Genomic DNA, 21975 nt, shown 5'->3' on the forward strand with positions numbered 1-21975 from the left:
CTGTTTACTCCCGGCGGCGCCGGAGCTCTAGCAGACTCCGTCCGCCATGTTGGCTAGCTAGCCACGCCCCCCTGTGAATAACAGACATGATCCAGTCTCTGGTCAGGAGCAAGTCATTCTGCCATATTTGTTACATCTGGCTAAGTCTGCCTGCAATTCTCCTCCATCAAGGTACACTTAGCAGCCATCACAGCGTACAGAAAGTCCCCTACACAGGGCTCTTTCTTCAAGATGCCAGTGGTCAAGGATTTTTTAGAAGGACTTAAAAAGGTGTATCCACCAGTGCAAACGCCTTCTCCTCTGTGGGAGCTCAATGTGGTCTTGACCAAACTGATGGGAACACCTTTTGAGCCAATACATAGGTCTTCTTTGCAGCACTTATCTTGGAAAGTGGCTTTCTTGGTCGCAATCACTTCTGTTCGCAGAGTAAGTTAATTGCAAGCTCTGTGCTGTAAGGAACCCTACACAGTATTTCATGCGAATAGGGTGGTTCTTAGAACTCACCCTAGTTTTTTGCCAAAGGTGGTGTCAGAATTCCACATCAATTAGGGAATCACATTACCTACTTTCTTTCCCAATCCCTCCACGCCCCCTGAGAGGGCCTTACATTCTTTAGACCTTAAGAGGGTGTTGAAGTTCTATCTAGATAAAACTAAAAGTATTAGAAAGACGGACAGATTATTTGTCACTTATGGTCCTATCACGGGCTTGGCAGCTTCTAAGTGGTCCATCTCGAGATGGATAGTTTCTTGTATTTCCTTGACTTATCAGTTAGCTAATAAAGTTCTTCAAGGAAAACCGAGGGCTCATTCAACCAGGGGAAAGGCCTCAACTACGGCTCTCCTCAGAAATGTGCCCATAGCAGAAATTTGCAAAGCAGCTATATGGCGGTCTTTTCATACTTTTCTCGCGATTACTGCTTAGATTCAGACACTCGGGCAAATGCGTAAGTAGGTCAAGCATCTTTGAGGAATCTGTTTGGTTAATTATTGGTACCTATTACTTTAAGATTGTGTAGGAAGGTAGATCCCTGACTATGGTTGCCCCCAACTTTTTGCCTGGTGTTTTGCTGGTTTTCTGACTTAGTTGACCTGGGGCCCTGCTATTCAGGACCCCAGGCCTACTGCTCTCTCTGTAAAATGGATTCCATGTACCCTAGGTACATATCTAATTGGATACTGAGTCACCTTATCAGTCCCTGTACAGTGTACCTTAGGTACCCAGGGCATAGGTGTAACCAGGGCCTACCAGGGGCTGCAGCATGTATTATGCCACCCCTGGCTGGCCATCCAGATCTGACACAACTGGCTGCACGACAGCTGGGGCAAGGTGGTGTAATCACCCTTTGCTTTAGATATAGTATTCCTATATCTAAACCTAAATGGGCACACAGATCTCCTATCAGTCACTCCTATGGCAGGCCTTAACAATCCTGAAGGCAGAGTGCTTGGAATCGTGTGAGATAGTGCTCTGGCATGAGCTGAGCCTGTCTGCGGCTTTCGGGATCCATCCCTTAGCCGTTTCCATGATATCGCATACCATATACTCTTAAGTGCATTATAATCCTCGCGGTTATATGCCAACTCTGGTATCGCTTTATCAAAACATGTCGAGTAAGGTGTCATACGAATTGGAATACTAACCCGTCGCCAATTCTGGCGACGGGGTTAGCATTCCACCCTTCTAGAGGGACACGACATGTAGGTAACCTGTAACCCCGGTTAAAGTCAGACAGAGCCTTAGCTCCACAAAATGGATGCTGCCACCGAGACACAAGTCTGCCCTCCTGCTGCTGGGAGTCCTCCCAGCCCAGGAGGCAAGGACAAAGGGTTTCCTGCCAGGGGCGGTGCCAGCACCGTCCCAGACAGGATTTTGTGTATCCTAGGTAGGCAGGGCTTTAGAGGAAGGTGACTGCAAGTGGCACCCCGGTGCTCACTGTGCATAGGCCGGCTGGAACCAGTTCCAGGGGCACTCCAGCCCCTGATCTGGGGAAAGCCCGCCAAAGGAGAGGGGTGTAACCACCCCCCTCCTAGTCCCACCCATAGGGCAGGACTTAGTCGCGTGCCAGCCCCTTTTTGCAGGATAAAGGTAGGCACTGGCCCCCTTCCAAATCAGATCATCTTTGAATCCTGAAACTACTTTCCACGAAAGGAACTCAAGACTTCTTCCCAAGATTCTCCCTTGTGACTAAGGAGTAGTCACCCTGCAGCAGCAGGCACCAACCAAGCATCGCGGTTTGTTGCCAGTCTCTCCTTCGGATCAAGACTGCTCCAGCACGACGAGAACCGGCTTCCCTGGCACCTCTGACCTCAACCTACATCATCAGCCCAGCTGTGATCCGTGGGTGCGACGAGACCTCGAGGGACCGGCCATCTTCAGAACTGCACGACGCTTGTCCAGCACGACCACCGAGTGACCCTCGACTGAGTGCTTTGGGGTCAGAGAAGCCCCGACCCTGAGCAGCTCCAGCACCGAAGTTCAGCCCCCCTGCATCCACGAGATCTGCGTGGGGCCCTTCTGCTCTTTGCTGCCAACCGCGTTGTCCTGGTCGCTTGCCCGTTGGCTAGTGGCCCTCTCACGACGCTCCACGACGACAACCACTGCTGGTCTGGTTGCTCCAGACTAGCCCTTGCTCCCCTCCAAAAGAGGAGCACCCTGGACCCTCCTGGTCCACTCAAGACGCCATTTTAGGTCCACCGCGTGGGCCTTGCATTTGCCAAGACTTGTTGCCCAATCCTGGGTCCAGCGACGTCGACAGCAAGAACCTTCGTGGGACAGCTCGCACCTCCATCCTGGTCGCCGACAACGCCTCCTGGTCCGAGAGACTGCAGATCCCAGCAGCGCCCACTCACCTGGCTGAGGTGACTTCGTCCGGTGCCATCCTGGTGCCCACTCAAATCACTGGCTAGTGATTCAGAACTTGGTCCCCTCTGCTTACAGGTTTCTTCTTCCCTGATCCAGGCTTGGATCACCTCGAACTTCTTCACTGGTCGCCTGCCAGCAACTTCTTTCTTCAGGCTCCTGGATCTTCAACGAGGGTTTCCGACGCAACTTCAACCCTATTCAGCCGCAGCCCCTGGGCTAGGTAACCTGAGTACTCCGGTGCTCCAGCATAGTCCAACACCCTAAGTGTTCGGATCCACTCTTGTTTTCGACCCACCTAGTCGGGTTCGCCCGAGAACAGTAACTGCAACTGCTAGCCTCCATAGACTTTTTCCTGCCTTACGCGTGAGAGTTCCCACTCTGCACATGACGTTCACAGGCCTCCTGCATCTAATCCCAGTGTTTAGAATTGTAGGCCTAGCGATTCCTGAGTCTAGAAAAGTATTACTTACCTGCTAGCAAGTTCGCATTCCACTTACTGTGTATATGGTTTTTCGTGCCCCTAGGGCATTTGTGTAAATTGTGCGACTTAAAGTATTTTCGTAAGAGTTTTTTTGTGTGCTTAGCTCCCTGACTCATAAAGAGTTCAGGGTAGACTTGTTATAAATAAATATACGTTTATTTTCATAACAACTTGTGTGGTGTCCTTTCACTTGGTGTTCAAGGGGTAATGTGATGGTAAAACAGCTGGCTTAACACGCCCTCTAGAGTCTTAGCCTTAGACTGCTCGTATCCATGCTACTAGGATAGCTGGTCCATAAGGTTGACTTACAACCAATCATCAATAAGGGTTGTTTGGACTGATACAAAGTGCTCACTAGAATAGTGAACATTATATATCAGGCCAACTTCTCACAGATTGGTTTTTATTTGTAGTGCTGCATTGCTAGTCCGCGAAGTGTGGGGTATGGGCTTGCTATTCTATTCATTGCTTATGACTATTGATGAGTATCCCCTGGAAGAGAAGGATAAGTTACTTACCTGTAATCCTAGTTCTCTTCCAAGGGTATACTCATCAAAGTCATAAGCACCCCACCCTTCTCCCCGGTCTAGCAATGTTTAGTACTGATTCTAAGAGATGTTACTCGCCTTTACAAAAAGAACTGACCTAACTGTCAACTGTGGTGCATGCTGGGAGCATAGGGCTCTCTGAGGTTCTTAAAGGCAAAGTACCTAGATTCTTGGAAGTTTTAAAGGCGAGGTGCCAGTTTGCTTTTCTGTCCCAGGACAGCAATTCCTATGCAGCCTATGGGCCAAACTGCCTTCAAAAACTAGTGTTTTTTTTCTCCTTCATTCTGGAAAATAAAGGAAATTCTTGTATGAAGCCATGTGGGTGTATGGTCTCTATTACAAGTTTCCTTAACTAATGTGTTACTATACAAGTATGGCGAAGTTATTTTCTGGCTGTTTGCCCCTGTTTTAGTTGGTATTTATAGGACTGCATAGTTATTTATTTTATATATATCTTTATTTTATATATATATGTATATATATATATATATGTATATATATAATATCTATATATATATATATATATTCGGTCATTATGTAAATACGATTTCTGTCCCTGCAAAAGGAGGGTCCTTTGTAATGAAACTGATTAGAAGCTAAAGACCTTTTGCTGTATATATTATGGAATTTAAATAACTGTCTTACATATCTTGCTTCGGATGAATAGAAAAAAAGTGCTGAGATAGAGGAAATAACAATGAATGATGAATTAGCTAAGAAAGCTTTGGGTAGACAAATGTACTTACAAGGGATAATTGCCGATCCACTGCAAGATCATGTGGTATGTTCCATCCATATGTTTATTTACCATTTGCATCTTTGAAAACCAATTTATGGTTAGATAATTGGGAATGTTTTCATGTATTGCATTGCTCACTCAAAGATGGTGGTGTAATTCGACATAAATGGTGTAGTCCCTTGTTGGTTGCTACTACATTTGCAAAGCTTTATCAGTAGTCATGAGTCAAGTGTCATTGACACTGACGAAGGCTAAATGCCGAAACGAGTTTGTTGTTTGCATAATAAAATATCGTTGAAACTGACATCACCGGAGTGCGGCTTTTCTACTTTCTAAGAGAGGAGATTGAACATGATATATAATATGTTCGAGGCATGTGGGCTGCTGAATTCACATCTGTGCATAGATCGCCGCCTAGTGTTGGGTCCGAATGATTGCACATTGTTGTCCTGGAAGAGTCTTCGAAGTATCACGAGATAGGTGGCTCCTCTGGACTACAGTGCGGATGGGCATCCTCTCCATCCTCAGATTGTTTTTTTCCGCCATTGAGTTCGGATGTACTTTCCTTTACTCTAAGTTCGGAATCTAAAATACACTTTCTAAAGGCCAAAAGGCCTTCGGTCTCGTCGGTATTGTTTCGAATCGGTGGCGAGAGCTTTATCTACAGTTTATTCAACTCGGGACGTCGAATCCGGCCGCGGGCCTCCTCGACGCCAAAGGGACCAATCGTCGATGGAACGAAGTCCATTCAAAAGATGCCCTCTTTGTAATTCAAAATACCCACATATAGATAAACACCCTGTATGTAACAAGTGTTTATCTCCAGAACATAATGAATCCGACTGCCTAGCTTGTGCCCAATTTCGATCGAAAAAGACACTTCGGGCTCGACGGGCCGCTAGACTAACCATGCAGAAGCCAGAGCCGGAAAATTTCTTCGATGAAGACGATCTCGTCGAAGCCGAAGAATCAGATCAACAGTCGAATCAAGATTCGGAGCATGACTCCAACTACTATATCGACGAAGAAGACCTCGTCTAGGTAGGAGACGACGAACAAGGGATCGGAGCCGTTGAAGATGACTCCAGTGATGAAACGGGGCCAACCGTGAGTACGACACCCCAAACCTACACTTCTATGGTTCCACAGGCTCAGGTCGAGGTATCGCCAGAAGGCCTTAGCCAAGATCTCGAAACCCATTCCATAGCCCCGCGATACAGCTCGGCTAAGAATATAAGACAAGAGCCATCGGATCAACGTACTCAGAAATTGGTGAAATCGAAACCAAAAGTTGTGGAACCAAAAACGAAACCGAAACTGATCGACTACACGGTCGTCGGACCAAACTACGTCGATCCATCGGTGTCGATCCCAAAGAAGATCGTCGACAATACGGTCTTTGGACCAAACTATGTCGATCCATCGGAGTCGAACACAAGGGTCTTCGAGCCAAGGGCCAGCGCACCTATATCCACTCCAAAACAAAGGGCCGTCGAACCGACAAAATCGGCGCCGACAAAACAAAAAAGGGACTCGATCCGAAGAAGGTTGTCGAACCCAAACAGTCGACAAACCAATGGCTGTGCAACCAAAGACAATCGAGCCGAAGAAAATCGACCCAAAAAAGTCCTTCGAGCCGAGACAAAAAACCATCGGTCCGAAACCACAAGTTGCGAAGACGCAACAAGGTAAAAAAGATACTATCGACTCGACAAAGAAAGTCGAACCGATAAAAACGTCGGCTCCAAAGAAACGAGCACAACCGAAAAAGACTGTTGGAACACCGAGGGATCTCGGACCAATCAAGTTTGGCCTACCAACTTCCTCGAAAACAAAGGCGGTCGACCCAAAAAGCGGTATCGAACCGACACAAACTAAAACAAGGACATTGGCAAAAACGACCCAGAACTGCTGAGCAGGAGATCTTATATCCAGACCCCTCATCAGAAGAACAGTCAAAACTTTACATTTACCCTGATTCAGGCAAAGTCACACTCTACAAAAGAAAAATCAGACCTGAGACTGATAGAGACTTACGTCATACCACTCAAAAAGAAAAGGGACTGTTCTATTTCACCTATTCTATTTGAGCCTAATAAACCAACTAGGCCTGAGCCATACACATATACACCCACACACTCAGATGAAGAGGTGGATGATGTTTATAATGAAGAATACAATTACCCAGTAGACACTGACCAAGACAATCAAGGTCAACCATGGGTTGATCCAGTACATCCTGATGACTCTCAACCCATTCCAGATACACCTGCATACCCTGCTAGGCCTTCTCCTACAGAGGATACAGCTGCTTTCAATGCACTAATAGAAAGGGCAGCCCTCCATCACAATGTAGAAATGCATGCAGACCCCATTGAGGAAGATTTCCTCTTTGACACCTTTGCCACATCAGAAAGATCTGTCAAAACACTACCTATGTTAAAATGGGTACTTAAACATGCAGGTGACATATTTAAGGAAACAACTAGAGAGAAAATACAGGCCAGCGCCAGTAGACCCTACATATATTAAGGGACAACTGCCGTTAGATTCTTTAGTGGTATCCAATGCACGAAAACGTGCAAACTCCCAAACAACTGGAGAGGCTCCACCTCCTGACAAAGAATCAAAGATCTTTGAGGCATCAGGGAAGAGGGTAGCTGCTCAAGCTGTTAACACATGGCGAATATCTAATACGCAAGCCCTGTTAGCTAGGTACGACAGGGCACACTATGACACCTTAGAGACACTAATCCAGTATTTACCTGACCCTTACAGAGAGCAGGCTGAAGACCTAGTACAGGAGGGAAAGTTAATAACTAACGCCTCCATTAAATGTGCCCTAGACGTGGCAGATACAGCGGCCAGATCTGTTAACACCAGTGTTATGCTCAGGAGACATGCGTGGCTTCGCATTTCAGGTTTCAAAAATGAAGTCCAGTCTACTTTATTAAATCAGCCAATAAATCCAGTCTATTTATTTGGTCCAGCGGTAGATACAATCCTGGACAAAGTGAAAAAAGACACAGACAGCTAAGTCTATGGGAGCCTTACAGTCCCAACAACATAGAAGCTCCTTACGCCGCTCCAATTACAGAGGTGCTGCAAGGGGTAACTCATCACAGCAGACCACAAACTACAAAGGGAATACGCAGACCACCTACAATAAAAACAATAGAGGTGGATACCGCGGCAATAACAACAAAGGCAGAGGACGAGGGAAGAATACCACCAGATCCTCTACCAACACAACAGTGACTTCTTAGCGCTACCCCCAGACCATACAACACCAGTCGGGGGACGATTACAGCAGTTCCTACCAGTCTGGCAAAACATCACTACAGACAAGTGGGTAAGGCAAATTATCCCGGATGGCTATTGCCTAGAGCTAACCTCCACACCACCCAACATACCACCAAGACACCGTCCTATGTCTATAGAACACCTAAACTTATTGCAGCAAGAAGTCATCAGCATGCTGCAGAAAGGGGCCATAGAACTTGTACCATTAGAACATCAAGGTACAGGGGTATACTCACTATACTTCCTCATCCCCAAAAAGGACGGGTCTCTCAGACCAATTTTGGACCTCAGGCCCCTAAATCAATACATTTTATCAGAGCATTTTCATATACTCACTCTACAACAGGTCTTACCACTGTTGCAACAAGGAGACTTCCTCACAACTTTGGACCTCAAAGACGCATACTTCCATATACCGATACATCCTGCTCACAGGAAGTATCTCAGGTTCACACTACCAAATCAACATTACCAATTCAAAGTCCTTCCATTTGGTGTAACAACAACCCCAAGGGTGTTCACAAAATGCCTAGCGACAGTTGCTGCACATTTAAGACAACATATTCACGTCTATCCGTACCTGGACGACTGGCTAATACAAGCAAAGTCGGCCCAGCAATGTGCCAGCAACATGTCCCAAACTATTCGCCTCCTGCACAGTCTAGGCTTCACGTTAAACTACCAAAAATCTCACCTTCAGCCATCCCATGTACAGCAGTACCTGGGAGCAACAATAAATACTCTAGCAGCAAAAGCTTACCCAAACACTGCAAGAATAAACAGTATGCAGCTACTGATCCAGAAGTTCAAGCCCCAACACTCACTCTCTGCCAGAGTGTTTATGCAACTCATAGGCATGATGGCTTCGTGCATCTTCATAGTCCCTCACGCGAGACTACACATGCATCCGCTACAAGAGTGCTTAGCACGGCAGTGGAACCAGTCTCAAGGACAATTTAAAGACCTAGTGTTGGTGACCAGTCGTGCATACAACTCTCTGCATTGGTGGAATCCACAAAACCTTTGCAAGGGTGACTGTTCCAAGAGCCTGTACCACAAATAGTGTTGACAACGGACGCATCCCTGATAGGATGGGGAGCCCATGTTCTTCAGTACACAGTGCAGGGCCTATGGACAACACAACAGAAAAAAATGCACATCAACTTGCTTGAGATGATGGTAATTTCCTCTCAAGGAAAGCGTTCAAAGTACATTTATGCAACAAAAATGTGTTGATCCAGACGGACAACATGACTGCAATGTACTACATACAGAAACCGGGAGGAACACTCTCCACAGCTATCACATCTAGCCCAAAGCATGTGGTAGTGGGCCATTCAAAGAAACATTTTTCTCATGACGGAACACACACACAATAAATATATATATATATATATCTATCTCCTTGCTCCCAAAAACACCAGCCTGCTGCACTCAAAAGCGGGTGCTTGTTCAGCGGGGGTGTACTCGCTCGAAAATCACTGCTCCCAAGTTTCACCAGATCCTATTCGTCTGATAAAGAAACAGCACTCACAAGGGGGGGTTATCCAACCAAGTTTTATTGGAACCCTTCGCACGCAAGACGCGTTTCGGCAATCAGCCTTTGTCAATTGTAAAACAGAACGTATTGCGGTCTCGCAGTTTTTAAACATTCAAAAAACCATGTGCACCTGGAACACAGATACGGAAAAGGTCCACCACCATATACAAATGGAGGATGGGGACCATTGATACGATTCCGGTAAGGTGCCGGTGGCACATTACGAACTCTGGTATATAAACGTCCTACACCAAGCGAAAGGGGTTAAAGCACTATAATGACACACTGCGGATGCAGTGTTTGAACTGTTGAAATGTATTGTGAAACATAACGCCAGAAAGCGGCGCAAGGAATATTTAAAAAGGAACAACGTAACGGGACAAGTCAAGCTGGTCCAAGCAAAGAAAGTGGTAGTACCACGAACCTCATCACGAAATTAGCCACATTAGAACGCTTATATGAGCGTGAAATATAGAAATGGTGGGAGGCAACCTCCCTCCAAAACTATATCGAAGTTAATCGTGTACCGAGAGGTTTGAGGATTTATACAATACCGGCGTACGAAAATCCAGATCCCCTATTACTAGACGCCTGGGCAGAACACACAGCTGACTCATGTAAGGGTTTGTTGGTTATTTTGGTACGCTTTGCATGGAGTGACCGCGACAAGGCTTTTCCCCTCATTAAAGATCTAGAGGATGATTTACTCAAAGAGCCTGAACAAGAGAAATTGAATGAAAAACGAGAGTTGATGAAAAAACGACTGAAAACATATGAACAAAAGATCAAACAACGGAAGGAAGAGAAATTTGACAGACGAACGGGATTACAGATTAGGCAGAGTAACTTTTGCGAAAAAATATGATAATATGGGTATTTTGTTTCAGCATAGCTTTTCTTTTTAGGGAAGGAACACAGGTCCTGGGTACCTGATTGGCAGTGACCCAGGGCACACTCAGTCAAAGCACATCAGCAGTTCAGAAAAAAAGGGTGGGCATACCAAGGCAAGAAAGATGGCACTTTCTGACACATGCTAAACTAGCGTCTGAGGGTGGATTATCTTAAGGGTCGTACAAGGTCTTATGCAATCAGTGTGCATTTACTATATATTCTGAGGGAGAAGTTAGCAATCACTCTTTTCATTCGGTGTAGTTACTGCAATTCATTTTTCTTTCCTGGCACTGACTTGCCAACAATAAGCAAATTCAAAGTTTTGACTACAGTATAGTGATCTTGCTTGCTCCTGTTATATTTGGTTTCTCAGTAGAAGTGTTTTTTCCTAGCAAAGTGCTCATTTACTTATCTGTTCGCTTTTGTGTTTCTCTTCTCTAAGAGCTTGGATCCTTCAGCCAGCCATCTCAGCTAAGCCCTGGTGCTCTTGCCAACTTGTCCTCCTCTCCTTCCTCCACCACAACAGCTGCTGCTACTGAATTTTCTGTTGGGGACCCTGAGGATGATGATGGCATGAAGCATCTTCAGCAGGTAAGGAAGAATTGACTGTATTGAATTTCTAATCTAAATAATTTCATTGAAAGTACATTGCTTTAAAAGGAACATAATCTTAAAATGGAAGAGCACTATTTGTGAAAATGGCCTCTGGTTAGATATTAATAGTGGTTGATCATAATCAGATCTTAATCAGTCGTTGTAAATATAAAGTAGCCCTCGATCATAGAGAGATATTTTTGTAAAATAGAGAAATCAAACCTGAAAAATGTCTTGTTATATCATAATGCCCCTTGTTCTTCTGAGGCATTTTATCGTGATTCTGGGACATTTGGGTGTTTACGGGGCTGTACATTGAGTAAGGCGCCTGATGTCCCATGGACTCATTATTGGTGCACTCTAAATTGAATGACTAACTGTACTCTTTTTTTAGCATAATAGCCTAGACTTACATCAGGAGGATGAGTGCTTTAGAAACTCAGAATTCTGTATACAGCAAGAGAACAGTAGGGTGAATGTCTAGTCAGTATGTACTTAAATATATTCCAGCATTGGATCTTTCATAGATTCACATGCTTGAACCATTCCCCTTTGAGCTGGAAAAGCCATGCTAACATAACACTAAGGTCAAATTTCCATAGAAATCAGGGGTGTGGAATTTATTAAAATATCTACTTGTCCAAGGCGCAGGTTGCTTCATAAATCTACTTGTCCTGTAACAGAATCCACTTGTCACTTTGGTACCATGTAGTACAGCGTCAAATTATGGCAACCATCTCATTACAGAAGAGCTCTGATATAGCCTCTCTGATTATACAGGGGTCATACTATGGTATTGTTTGAATACTACCAATCCCCTATGTACCACGTTTCTGAAGATGTACATACTGGGGATGAAGGTAGTGGTAAGCAATAATTATAGGGTTAGAATACCCTTTTGAGTTTGTGCTAACCTACTAACTTGCATGTTTTAAGGGGTTTCAACAATTCTTTACTAATCTTTTACCAAACTGAGAAATGTTGCAAACTTACTTCTGATAATGGCAGACGTAAACCCTGCATCTAGAGTTGGGGAAAAAAGGGGTTGGAGGGAAAGTTAACTCAGATTTTTGCATGAGCAAATCTACATGTGCATATTTGCTTGAGCTAAAATGAAGTTCACAAATATTTTCTTGGAGTACTATTTCTTGTCCTACTTCTGTAAATTTTTTGCGAATTCATGAAAGCCGTATAGCTGCACTTAATGCAAGGACTTATACCATGGTTGTACTTTTGAGTCTTTCTTTAATAATTGGGCCCCTAATTTGGACTGGCGTTGACTGTGACGTTTTGTTTATTACAATTCTGTCTCTCTCTCTGTATTGGCTGGCTTCACTGTGAGTGACAACATTCTGTTTCGCAGCGTGAATCTTTCTGGATTCACTATGCTGCACATTATTCCGCGGTCTAGTGGTTGGGTCCGGAATCGTAGTCTTTGTTTATTTATTTATTTTTAGCCCAGGTGGGCGTGGACGTCCCACCTTTTGATGTCATTCCTGTGACGTCGGCACACTTCCTGCGGAAGCTCCCACCCTTGGGCCCCATCTTCAGATTATTTTTTCCGCCGTTGGGTCTGGATAGTTCCCAAGAGGGATCCAGAGGTTTGGAGAAAAGAAGCCAAATGCCAAATTCTGGACGAAAAAGATTGAAAAGACGACGTGAGACTACACCATCGAAGAGGACGACGACGACGAAGGAGGAGGACTTTGAGAACTACGACGTCCAACGGAGAATGCACACTCAGGGGGCCCCTAAACGCAAGGGATGGACAATACACCGTTCAAATTCTGCCGTAACTGCCACCACAAATATGCGCAGAAGGACCAGCACCCGGTTTGTAACCTTTGCCTACCGTTCGACCAGGAGAGCAGGGACTGCAACTCCTGCTCCGCCTACATGCCGAAGACTCTTCGAGTTAGAGAGAGGCAGATAAGGGCTAACTTCAACATGCAGGGCAAGGGCCATCTACTGTCCCTTTGAGACCTGGGTCTCTCGACCGACGAGGAAGAAATCTTCGCCGGAGAAAACGACGGCCACACGGTGCTAAAGACCGATAAGAAGACTCCTGGAAAGGTAGGAGACTCGACGGCCCCTAAAGCCCCGAAAGACACTCGACAGTCTGAACAAGACTCTCGAAAAAATGAGGGCAAGACATTGAAAGCGCCGACGCTGAAGGTTTCGGCGTCCACAGCTACATCCAGGCCCAGCGGATCCTCAGAGAATGACTCCCAGGCGCTGAAGGCTGGCGAACAGCCAAGCCCGTTGAAAAGCGTCCACGAAAGGGAACGTTCGGCGCCGAAACAAAGATCCGAAGAGCACTTCGGCGCCGATGAAGGACCCGAAACCTGTCACAACGCCGAAACCAGTCTCGACGCCAGCGTATCAGACAAAGAACGGCAGAACCATTCAACGCCAAACAGGCAGCCAAAATGGAAAGGAAAAAGACGGCTCGAGGCAGAGATGGAGAACATCCTGCAACGAAAAAGAGAATTCGACGAAAGGATGAAAGACGAAGAAGAGTACTACGACGTCGAAGGACCGTCGGAAAACCATGATTAACTGGAAGAGGAAAGCCCCTACTACGAGGAGGAGGTGGATGACGACTAGAGGACATCCCTGGGCTCGGCATCCTCTGAGACACAGGACCTGGAGTGGCAGGACACCGAGAGTCCAGAAGAGGGAGTGGACACGTATCCTTCAAGGCCCTTGCCACCTGATGACATTTAGTTATACAATGCAGTCATCAGAAACACAGCAACAGCCTTCGGGGTAAAACTCGAGGAGGAACAGACGAAGGCGGATTTCCTCTTGGAAACACTGCTCCCAATACAAACTAGGAGCCAGTACCTGCCGATGCTCGAAAGCGTCAAAGGACAGGGGAGAGAGGCCTTCAAAGAGCCTGCAACTTGCAAGCCCGTCACACCCAGGACGGAGAAAAAGTATAAGCACTCCTCCAAGGACACACCCTACATCCAGGGCTCGGTCACTGCGGACTCCATCATTGCGGCGACCGCAAGGAAAAGGGCCAACATCCCGACAACTTCAGGGCCACCTCCAGACAAGGAGAGCAGAAGGATGAACCTGACGGGGAGAAAAATCGAAAGGAATGCCGGAACGCACTGGCGCATGGCTAATTCCAACGCCCTGCTGAACAGGCACCAATACCAGATCTTGGACGAGCTGGGCCAGTTAGTCGAGCACCTTCAACAAGAATACCAACAAAGGGTTTCGCACCTTGTGGAGGAGAGGAAGAATATGGAACATTCTTGCCTTAAAACCGTCTTGGACGGAGCCGACACGTCTAGCAGACTTATGATGCTGGGCATCACGGAAAGGAGACCAGCCTGGCTCAGAATCTCAGGTTTCAAGCCAGAGGTGCAACACAACATCCTGAACACCCCCTTCAACGGAGAGACACTGTTCAGAGCACCAGTGGACGAAAAGCTCACCCAGCTGAAAGAAAGACAACAACACTGGGAGGGAGGCTGGGACGGAAGGCTGGGAGCACTTCGGGCGCCATCTTGCTTAGGGCAATGGACGCAGGAGGCGTACCCCCGCACTTGGTGAGCTTATTTAAGCCACCGGGGGTGCGGTCAGGTCAGATTTCTGGTCTACGCGCTCTTTGCTGTTGCTGCATTTTAATCGTGTGCTTTATTTTAAATTTCGTCGTGGTGCTGGTAACGCGCTAAAGAGCTGCTAGAGCTTATTAAATTGTGCTGCCTACCTTAGGTGTCGGCTTTTTAGGCCGGGGAACAGTCAGGCTCACTCGCACTGTAATTGGATTCCACCCGCATTCGGCGGGATACAGCTAGCTTAGCGGGTCCGACCGCCATCTTGGGTGGGGTTGAAGGCTGGGAGCACTTCGGGCGCCATCTTGCTTAGGGCAAGGGACGCAGGAGGCGTACTCCGCTCGGTCCAATATCATAAAAGGTTGGACGAGCAAGCACGCAGCGGTTGCGCGCAGCGGGCGCGACGTAGGCGCGCCGGAGGTGGCCCTGAGGTAAGCCCGTTTGCGCCCGTTCGCGCAACGGGCGCGCATAGGGCCGCTCCCTCTGTCCCCCCGCACTTTCCACATCTAGTCTATTCTCGGGCTGACCTACTGGAACTCGGACCGAGCCAGGCGCTCTCGAATGAGAAGGCTAGTGTTTTATCTATGCCCAACTCCCTCTCTTGTGGGTTGCTTAACGTTCTGTCGCTTTGCAAGCATCACACAGAGATCGCTTTCCTCATCGAGTCCTTGGGGCTTGATGCTTTGTTCCTTACGGAAACCTGGACTCGGGAGGACTGCTTGGTTGAACTGGGCTTGGCCTGCCCCCCAGGTTTTAAAATCATTCACACCCCTCGGGTGAAGAACAGGGGTGGTGGAATTGGCGTCATTTATAGAGAAATGCTGGGTCTCTTCCAACTTAAAATTAGAGAGGTTTCGGGCTTTGAGCTGATGGGGTTCTCTTTTAAAGATCTTGAGAGAACACTGTGCACGGGCGTTTTGTGCTATCGCCCGCCGGGCTCTGTACCCTCCCTATCAGATTTCATCGACCTGATATATGACCTCTCTAATACCCACTCCAAGCTGCTGGTCTTAGGGGACTTCAACCTGTGGCTGGGTGGCCCGCTGGATAGTGCGTTTACGACACTTTGTCAAGTTTTCAGCAACATTCAGCTGCAACAACTGGTCTGGTCAGCTACTCACAGGAGAGGTCATGCCTTGGACCTGGTCTTCGCAGACGCACAACTAGTAGTGGTCAATGATATCCTATGTCAATACTGGACTGACCACTCACTGGTTGCCTTCTCTCTCTGCCTGGGGGAATACTCCTCGGGGAGGCCGGCGCCGGACAGGCTAAACTGGGCAGACCTTGGTCTCGACTTCTAAACTCATCGTTGCTGCCTACCTTACTACCAGATAATTTCTGTCTGAGTAAGTCGGCGGAGGAAAGTTATATCACCTTGTGCCGGTCCATCACGAATACGTTGGACAAGGTTGCGCCTCTCCGTAAGTCTCGAGGTAGATTGAACCGGGCTTGTCCCTGGTATACGGAGGAGCTGCGGCAGCTGAAGTTGAGCTGCAAACGTGCCGAAAGAGCCTGGAGGAAGCAGTACTCTGACTCAGCGAGGGCTTCGTTTAGGCTGGCACTGCAGGAATACAAGGTGCAGATCAGGCTGGCTAAGGCGGCTTTTCTGGAAACCACCCTGAACCAGGCGCCCAACAAGTCACAAGCCCTGTTTAAAATCGTCAGGGACTTGACCCACCCCGTGTGCGTGGCCAATACTGTCCCTGCGTCGCAGGCCTTGTGCGACTCCCTGGCGAGTGCCTTTGAGGAAAAGATCGCTAAGATCATGGAAGGCTTAAAAAACCCAGTGCCTCCTGCTCTCGGCTTGGGAGCTCCGGCCAGCCTGTCCAGTCGACCCCGGCCGGATGTCTCTGACTCCGGCTTGGGAGCTCCGGACGGTTCACCCAGTCGACCCCAGCCAAGTGACCCAGCCCTTAGTTTGGGAACTCCGGACACTCCTTCCAGTCGACCCCTGCTGAGTGGGCATGCCCTCGGTTTGGAGGCTTCGGGCGTCGTGGCCGGTCAAACACGGCAGAGTAGGCCTGCCTCTAGTCAGGCAGCCCGGGCAGCCCCGGACACTTCGCCCAGTCGATTCCAGCCGAGTGGTCATGCCTCCAGCCTGGGAGCTTTGGAAGCTGTGTCCAGTCGACCCCAACTAAGACACTTCCCCATTCCCTCCTTTGAGGAGTTTTGCAGCCTGGCACGAACGGTGTCATCGGGTTCTCCGCTTGATCCATTGCCACCCAAATTCTGGAAGACATTTCAGGCGGAACTCTTCCAGCCTCTGTACTCCATCTGCCTCCAGTCTTTGGACTCGGCAACAGTTCCCGAGTGCTGGAAGCTGGCAGTCGTGTCACCACTGCTTAAGAAACCGACTCTGGACCCCGCCTGTCTTTCCAACTATAGACCGATTTCCTTGCTCCCTTTTCCTATTAAGATCGTGGAAAAGTTGGTGACCCGCTCCCTTTCAGGCTTCTTGGAAGAAATCGGGTGGTTCGATGAGACAGTTTGGTTTCCGTCCAGCGCATGGGACAGAATCCACACTGGTAACCGTACTTGACAATCTTCGTTCGCGTGTCGATAGTGGTTGGGCAGCCTTTCTGGTGCTGCTCGACATGTCGTCCGCGTTCGATACGGTTTGCCATCGGACCCTCATCAGGAGGCTGGAGGAGTGCGGGGTCACAGAAGGGGCAAGAGACTGGCTGGTATCTTACCTTAACAACCGGCAGCAGATGGTCGCGCTTCCTCCTTTTCGATCGGAGTTGCGGAAAGTAGGGCAGGGGGGTCCCACAGGGCTCTGCAATCAGCCCTATACTTTTCAATCTTTACCTCCGCCCTCTGGTCCAGCTTACAAAATCTTCTGGTATCTCGGCTTTTAATTATGCTGATGATACCCAGCTGGTCTTCTCCCTGGAAGGAAATAATGCGGTCCCGCTGGAGACATTCCATCGCTGCATGGCAGCTACAGCGGACTGGCTTCGGGCCAATTCCTTGCAATTTAACAGCACAAAGACCGAGGTGCTCCATTGCTCCATGGACCGGATTCCGCGTGTACTTCCGGAGAACTTCTGGCCTTCTACTTTCCCCGAGACAGTGTCGGCCGCGGAGTCAGCTCGTAACTTGGGGTGATTTTCGGCCCAAATTTACAGCTGGACATGCATGTTAATAAGACCATCTCCTCGTTCATGATGCTGTTACGCATGCTGCGTAAAGTCTTGCCCCTGCTCCCTGTACAGGCCAGGCCGGAAGTAGTGCACGGGACCATACTGAGTCGTTTAGACTACTGCAACGCGCTGCTTCTGGAGGCCCCAAAAAACCTGCTGGGGAAGTTACAACCGGTGCAGAACATGGCCGCTAAGCTGGCTCTCTCTCGCCCTAACCTTAGCTCCTCCACCTTGGCCTAAAGGGACCTACACTGGCTTCCGGTGCACTTGCGTGTATTGTATAAAGCGGTGTGCCTAGTGTATAAGGCGGTACATCGACAGGGCCCAGTGCCACTGCAGAATATGTTCGCTTGGTACTCTGCCTCGCGGCCCCTTCGCTCTTCGGCACAATTGCTTGTGGTTCCGAGGTTCCAGAGAGTAAGGATGGGTGGCTGCTCATTTAGTGTCGCAGCGGCCAAACTCTGGAACTCCCTGCCACTCCCTTTGAGAAGTCAAAGGGACTACTTCCCGTTTAGGAAAGCCCTAAAAACGCATCTTTTCCCTAGGAATGTTTGAGCAGTGGAAGTGTTGTTGACCGGATCTCAAGCGCCAGGATGCCCTTCGGGCGACAGGACCGCGCTATACAAGTATACCTACAATACAATACACTGCAAGATCCATGGGGGCCTTGCAATTCAGAGGGACAAAGGGGACCCCGTCACGGAGACCGAACAGGAGAGGGGGAAACCAGCCAGGAACGTCGCACCAGGCGTTCCAGCAGTCCCACCAGGGCGACACCCAGACACAACAAGGGCAGCAAAAGCAACGCTGGCAATACCAACAAAGGGGCCGGTCCTTTCGCGGGAGGGCGAATGGACGTGGAAATAATAGAAGAGGGGGACAACAACCCACCTCTAAGTGACTGTCCCGCTACACGTGCACACCCATTCAAAAACTCCCAGGGTGGAGCACAGCTACAACAAAGAGGAGTGGCTCGGACTAAACGTCCACGAGCATGTAACACCGGTGGGAGGAAGACTGAACCTTTTCTTCCAGGAGTGGAAGAAAATAACCACTGACAAATGGATACTCAACATCATACAGTTCGGATACTGCATAGAGTTGGAAAGAACACCCCCAAGCAAAAGACCAAAAAGAAGAGCGCTAGCAAAGAAGGAACTAGAACTACTTCAAAAGGAAGCAAAGGAACTCCTGCAGAAGGAGGCTATCGAGCCTGTACCTCACAGAGAAAGGAACAGGGGAGTGTACTAAACGTACTTCCTGGTACCAAAGGTGGACGAAACAATGAGACCCATCCTGGACCTAAGGTTCCTAAACAAATACATAAAAACACAAAAATTCAAGATGACGTCTGTGAGAAGTTGGCCTGATATATGATGTTCACTAGTTCTAGTGATCACCTTGTATCAGTCCAAACAACCCTTATGGTGATTGGTTGTAAAGTCAACCGTATAGACCAGCTATCCTAGTAGCGTGGACAAAAGCAGTCTTTCTGATAGATACATCTGCCGTGTGGATTCCTCACCTTGTGAATACCCCTTGCGTCAGCAACATTCGGAAATTCTTTTTTCGTAGCCTCGCGCCGACGTGGACTCCTGACGTCATAGAGACACGACCTCGCTCGCGACTCCGCTGACTTCACCGACGCCTATAATAGGCCCACGCCGGCGTGATGACATCAGTTCCCTTTTTTCCGCGTCGTCGACGCTAACGGTTTCGGGATACTCTGTAGCCTTAGTACATTGTTACTTCGTTTCTTCGATTCTCCATTCTCAGATATTTCTATTCTAACTGTCATGTCGACAAAGAAGACCGGTTTTAAGCCTTGCAGAGAATGCGGGAAGATGATGTCCGTTACGGACCCTCACCAAGACTGTATCTGGTGTTTAAGCTCGGATCATGACGTCGATGGTTGTTCATCATGTCAAAAGATGAATCCGAAGGCTCTTCGTGAGAGGGAATCTAAACTTCTTGTTGCTAAACTTAAAGCAAGTAAGGTTAAAAGATCCTCGAAGCATCCGAAGAAGTCGAGATCCAGGTCAAGGTCTCGAGAGGCGTCGGCCTCGAAGTCATCATCCGGTCATGCTTCCAGTTCCCACAAGAAGCATAAGAAGAGGAGACACGGATCCCGTCATCATTCCAGATCGAAGTCTCCCAAAAGGATGAAGTCGAAAGTGATTCCTCCTCATGAGTCGGAAGGTGAGGCTTCGCCTTCGGAGTCGATGGTCCATTCTCCGACTCCAGTTCCGGATCCGACTCCGACTCCGTCTCCGGCTCCGTCTCCGGCTCCGGAAGACACCGATGGAGTTCCTGTTGAGGAAGGGGCTTCGAATCCTGTTGAGGAAACAGATTCTAATGTGCCTCGAGGTCAGCCTGAGCATCCACCATTCCCGACTCCAGGTCAGGACCCTTCTGCTTTTTTAAACGCGATGTATGGTGTTTTCTCGAGGTCGTGGTACCCCTCTGGAGCGCCTTCGGGTCCCATGGGTCCTATGGCTTTCAATTTGGGTGTTCCTCACTCTTATGCTCCAGCACCCTTCATGCCATATATGTCGGCTCCGACTCCGCTGTGGCAATATCAGGTTCCATCAAGGTCGACGCCGATATCGACGCCGGCTCGGCCGAAGTCGACGACCCCGGTTCCGGCGTCACCGACTCCCTTGGATTCTATGGGGCAGCCTTCCAAGCCCTCGGATTCGATTCCGAAGTCGGCTCCGACGCCGTCGAATTCGGCGTTGGATTCGACTGCACTTCGAGTCAAAATGAGATCTCGTAGAGAGGCTCAACGACTTCTGGAGGAGCAGAGAGTTAATGATTCATCTTCTGAGGTGGAGGAAGGTGAGCTGGAAGGGGATTGTTTCGAAGACCTGGCGGATGCTAGTGGTCTTGAGTTTTCTCCGGAGTGGTCTTTGCCTTCTGGACCTGATGCCCCCTCCAGGGATGTTCAACCTTATCATGTTGTCATGAAGAAGGCAGCAGGACTTTTAGGTCTGACTGTACCCTCTGTCGAGTTTAAATCGAATTTGTTGACAGAGGTCCTCCATTCTCCTAGTTCGTCAGTAGAACCTTTGCTCCCATTTAACGATGCCTTAAAGGATCCTATAATGGAAGTTTGGAAAAAGCCTTTTTCTGCTCCTGCAGTTGCAAAAAGTGTGGCTAGGAGGTATAGAGTGGCTCCTGAGGATCCTGCTTTCTTATCTTCGCATCCTTCCCCTGAAAGTTTGGTAATTCAGGCCGCTTGCTCTAAGAAGTCTGTTGGAGCTTTTCCGCAGGTACCTGGCGACAAAGAGGCCAAGAAACAAGATCAGGTCGCGAAGAAGATTTTTTCTTCGTCTAGCATGGCTTTGAAGTCTTCTAACGCCACTTGCCTCATGGGAAGATACATCCATGCTCTTATGGACTCTATAAGTTCTTTGGTCCCTAAGGTTCCTGAGGCTAGTAGAAAGGACTTTGAAGAGGTTTTATCTGACACTCAGGCAGCGGCTCGTCAGGTCATCCAAAGTGGACTTGATACAACAGATTCTGTGGCAAGGATCATGGGCACGGCGGTTGCCACGAGGCGTTCAGCCTGGTTGAAGTCGTATGACTTTTCAGCGGATGTGCAGTCTGCATTATTGGATTTGCCTTTCGATGGCGAGGGGCTTTTTGGGAAGAAGGCAGACGCGGCCTTGGAGAGATTCAAGGACAGCAGGGCAACTGCTAGATCTCTTAGCCTTCAGGTCAGGGGTTCTACGACCAGAAAGTTTAGAGGGTTTGGTTGCTCTTCCTTTAGGTCGTATAGACCTGCTCAGCAGCAGCAGCAACAACAGCAGCAGAATACCTTGTATAGGTCTTACAGAGGGAAGCAGAGAACACGTCCTCGAGGTCGTCAGGTCTCTTCCTCCTCCACCTCCTCCAACCCCCCAGCCACAGAAAAGCAGCCCTAGATCAGGATCATGTGGGTCCAGTGGGGGGTCGGCTTACCTACTTTCTACGAGATTGAGAACCCAAAGATCTGATGTAACCGATTCCCAATCTCGTAGAAAATGGGTATGCCCTTCCCTTTCGGGAATTCCCTCCCAATTACCCTCCTTGCCAGGGATATTGCTCAGAGGAACATCTGTTACTCCTACAGGAGGAAGTCCAAACACTTTTGAGAAAAGGTGCGATAGAGGTGGTTCCAGAGCAGGAAAGGGGTCAGGGATGCTACTCCCGGTATTTCCTGATTCCCAAGAAGGATGGCAGGCTTCGTCCGATCCTGGATCTCAGGATCTTGAATTTTTATCTGAAGCAGGAGAAATTCAAGATGCTCACCCATGC

The 21975-nt window shown here is 48.4% G+C and overlaps 1 protein-coding gene across 1 annotated transcript in view; it reads left to right on the forward strand.

The window, feature by feature from the left end:
* GIGYF1 (GRB10 interacting GYF protein 1) overlaps positions 1–21975 on the forward strand; it is a 1662840-nt gene that overhangs the window by 808400 nt on the left and 832465 nt on the right. The window contains exon 14 of the mRNA XM_078668650.1: positions 10810–10958. Within this exon, the coding sequence (XP_078524776.1) occupies positions 10810–10958 (149 nt within the window). The remainder of the gene's footprint in view (positions 1–10809; positions 10959–21975) is intronic.

This window comes from Lissotriton helveticus, chromosome 12 (assembly GCF_964261635.1).
Source record: "Lissotriton helveticus chromosome 12, aLisHel1.1, whole genome shotgun sequence".
Classification (NCBI taxonomy): domain Eukaryota; kingdom Metazoa; phylum Chordata; class Amphibia; order Caudata; family Salamandridae; genus Lissotriton; species Lissotriton helveticus.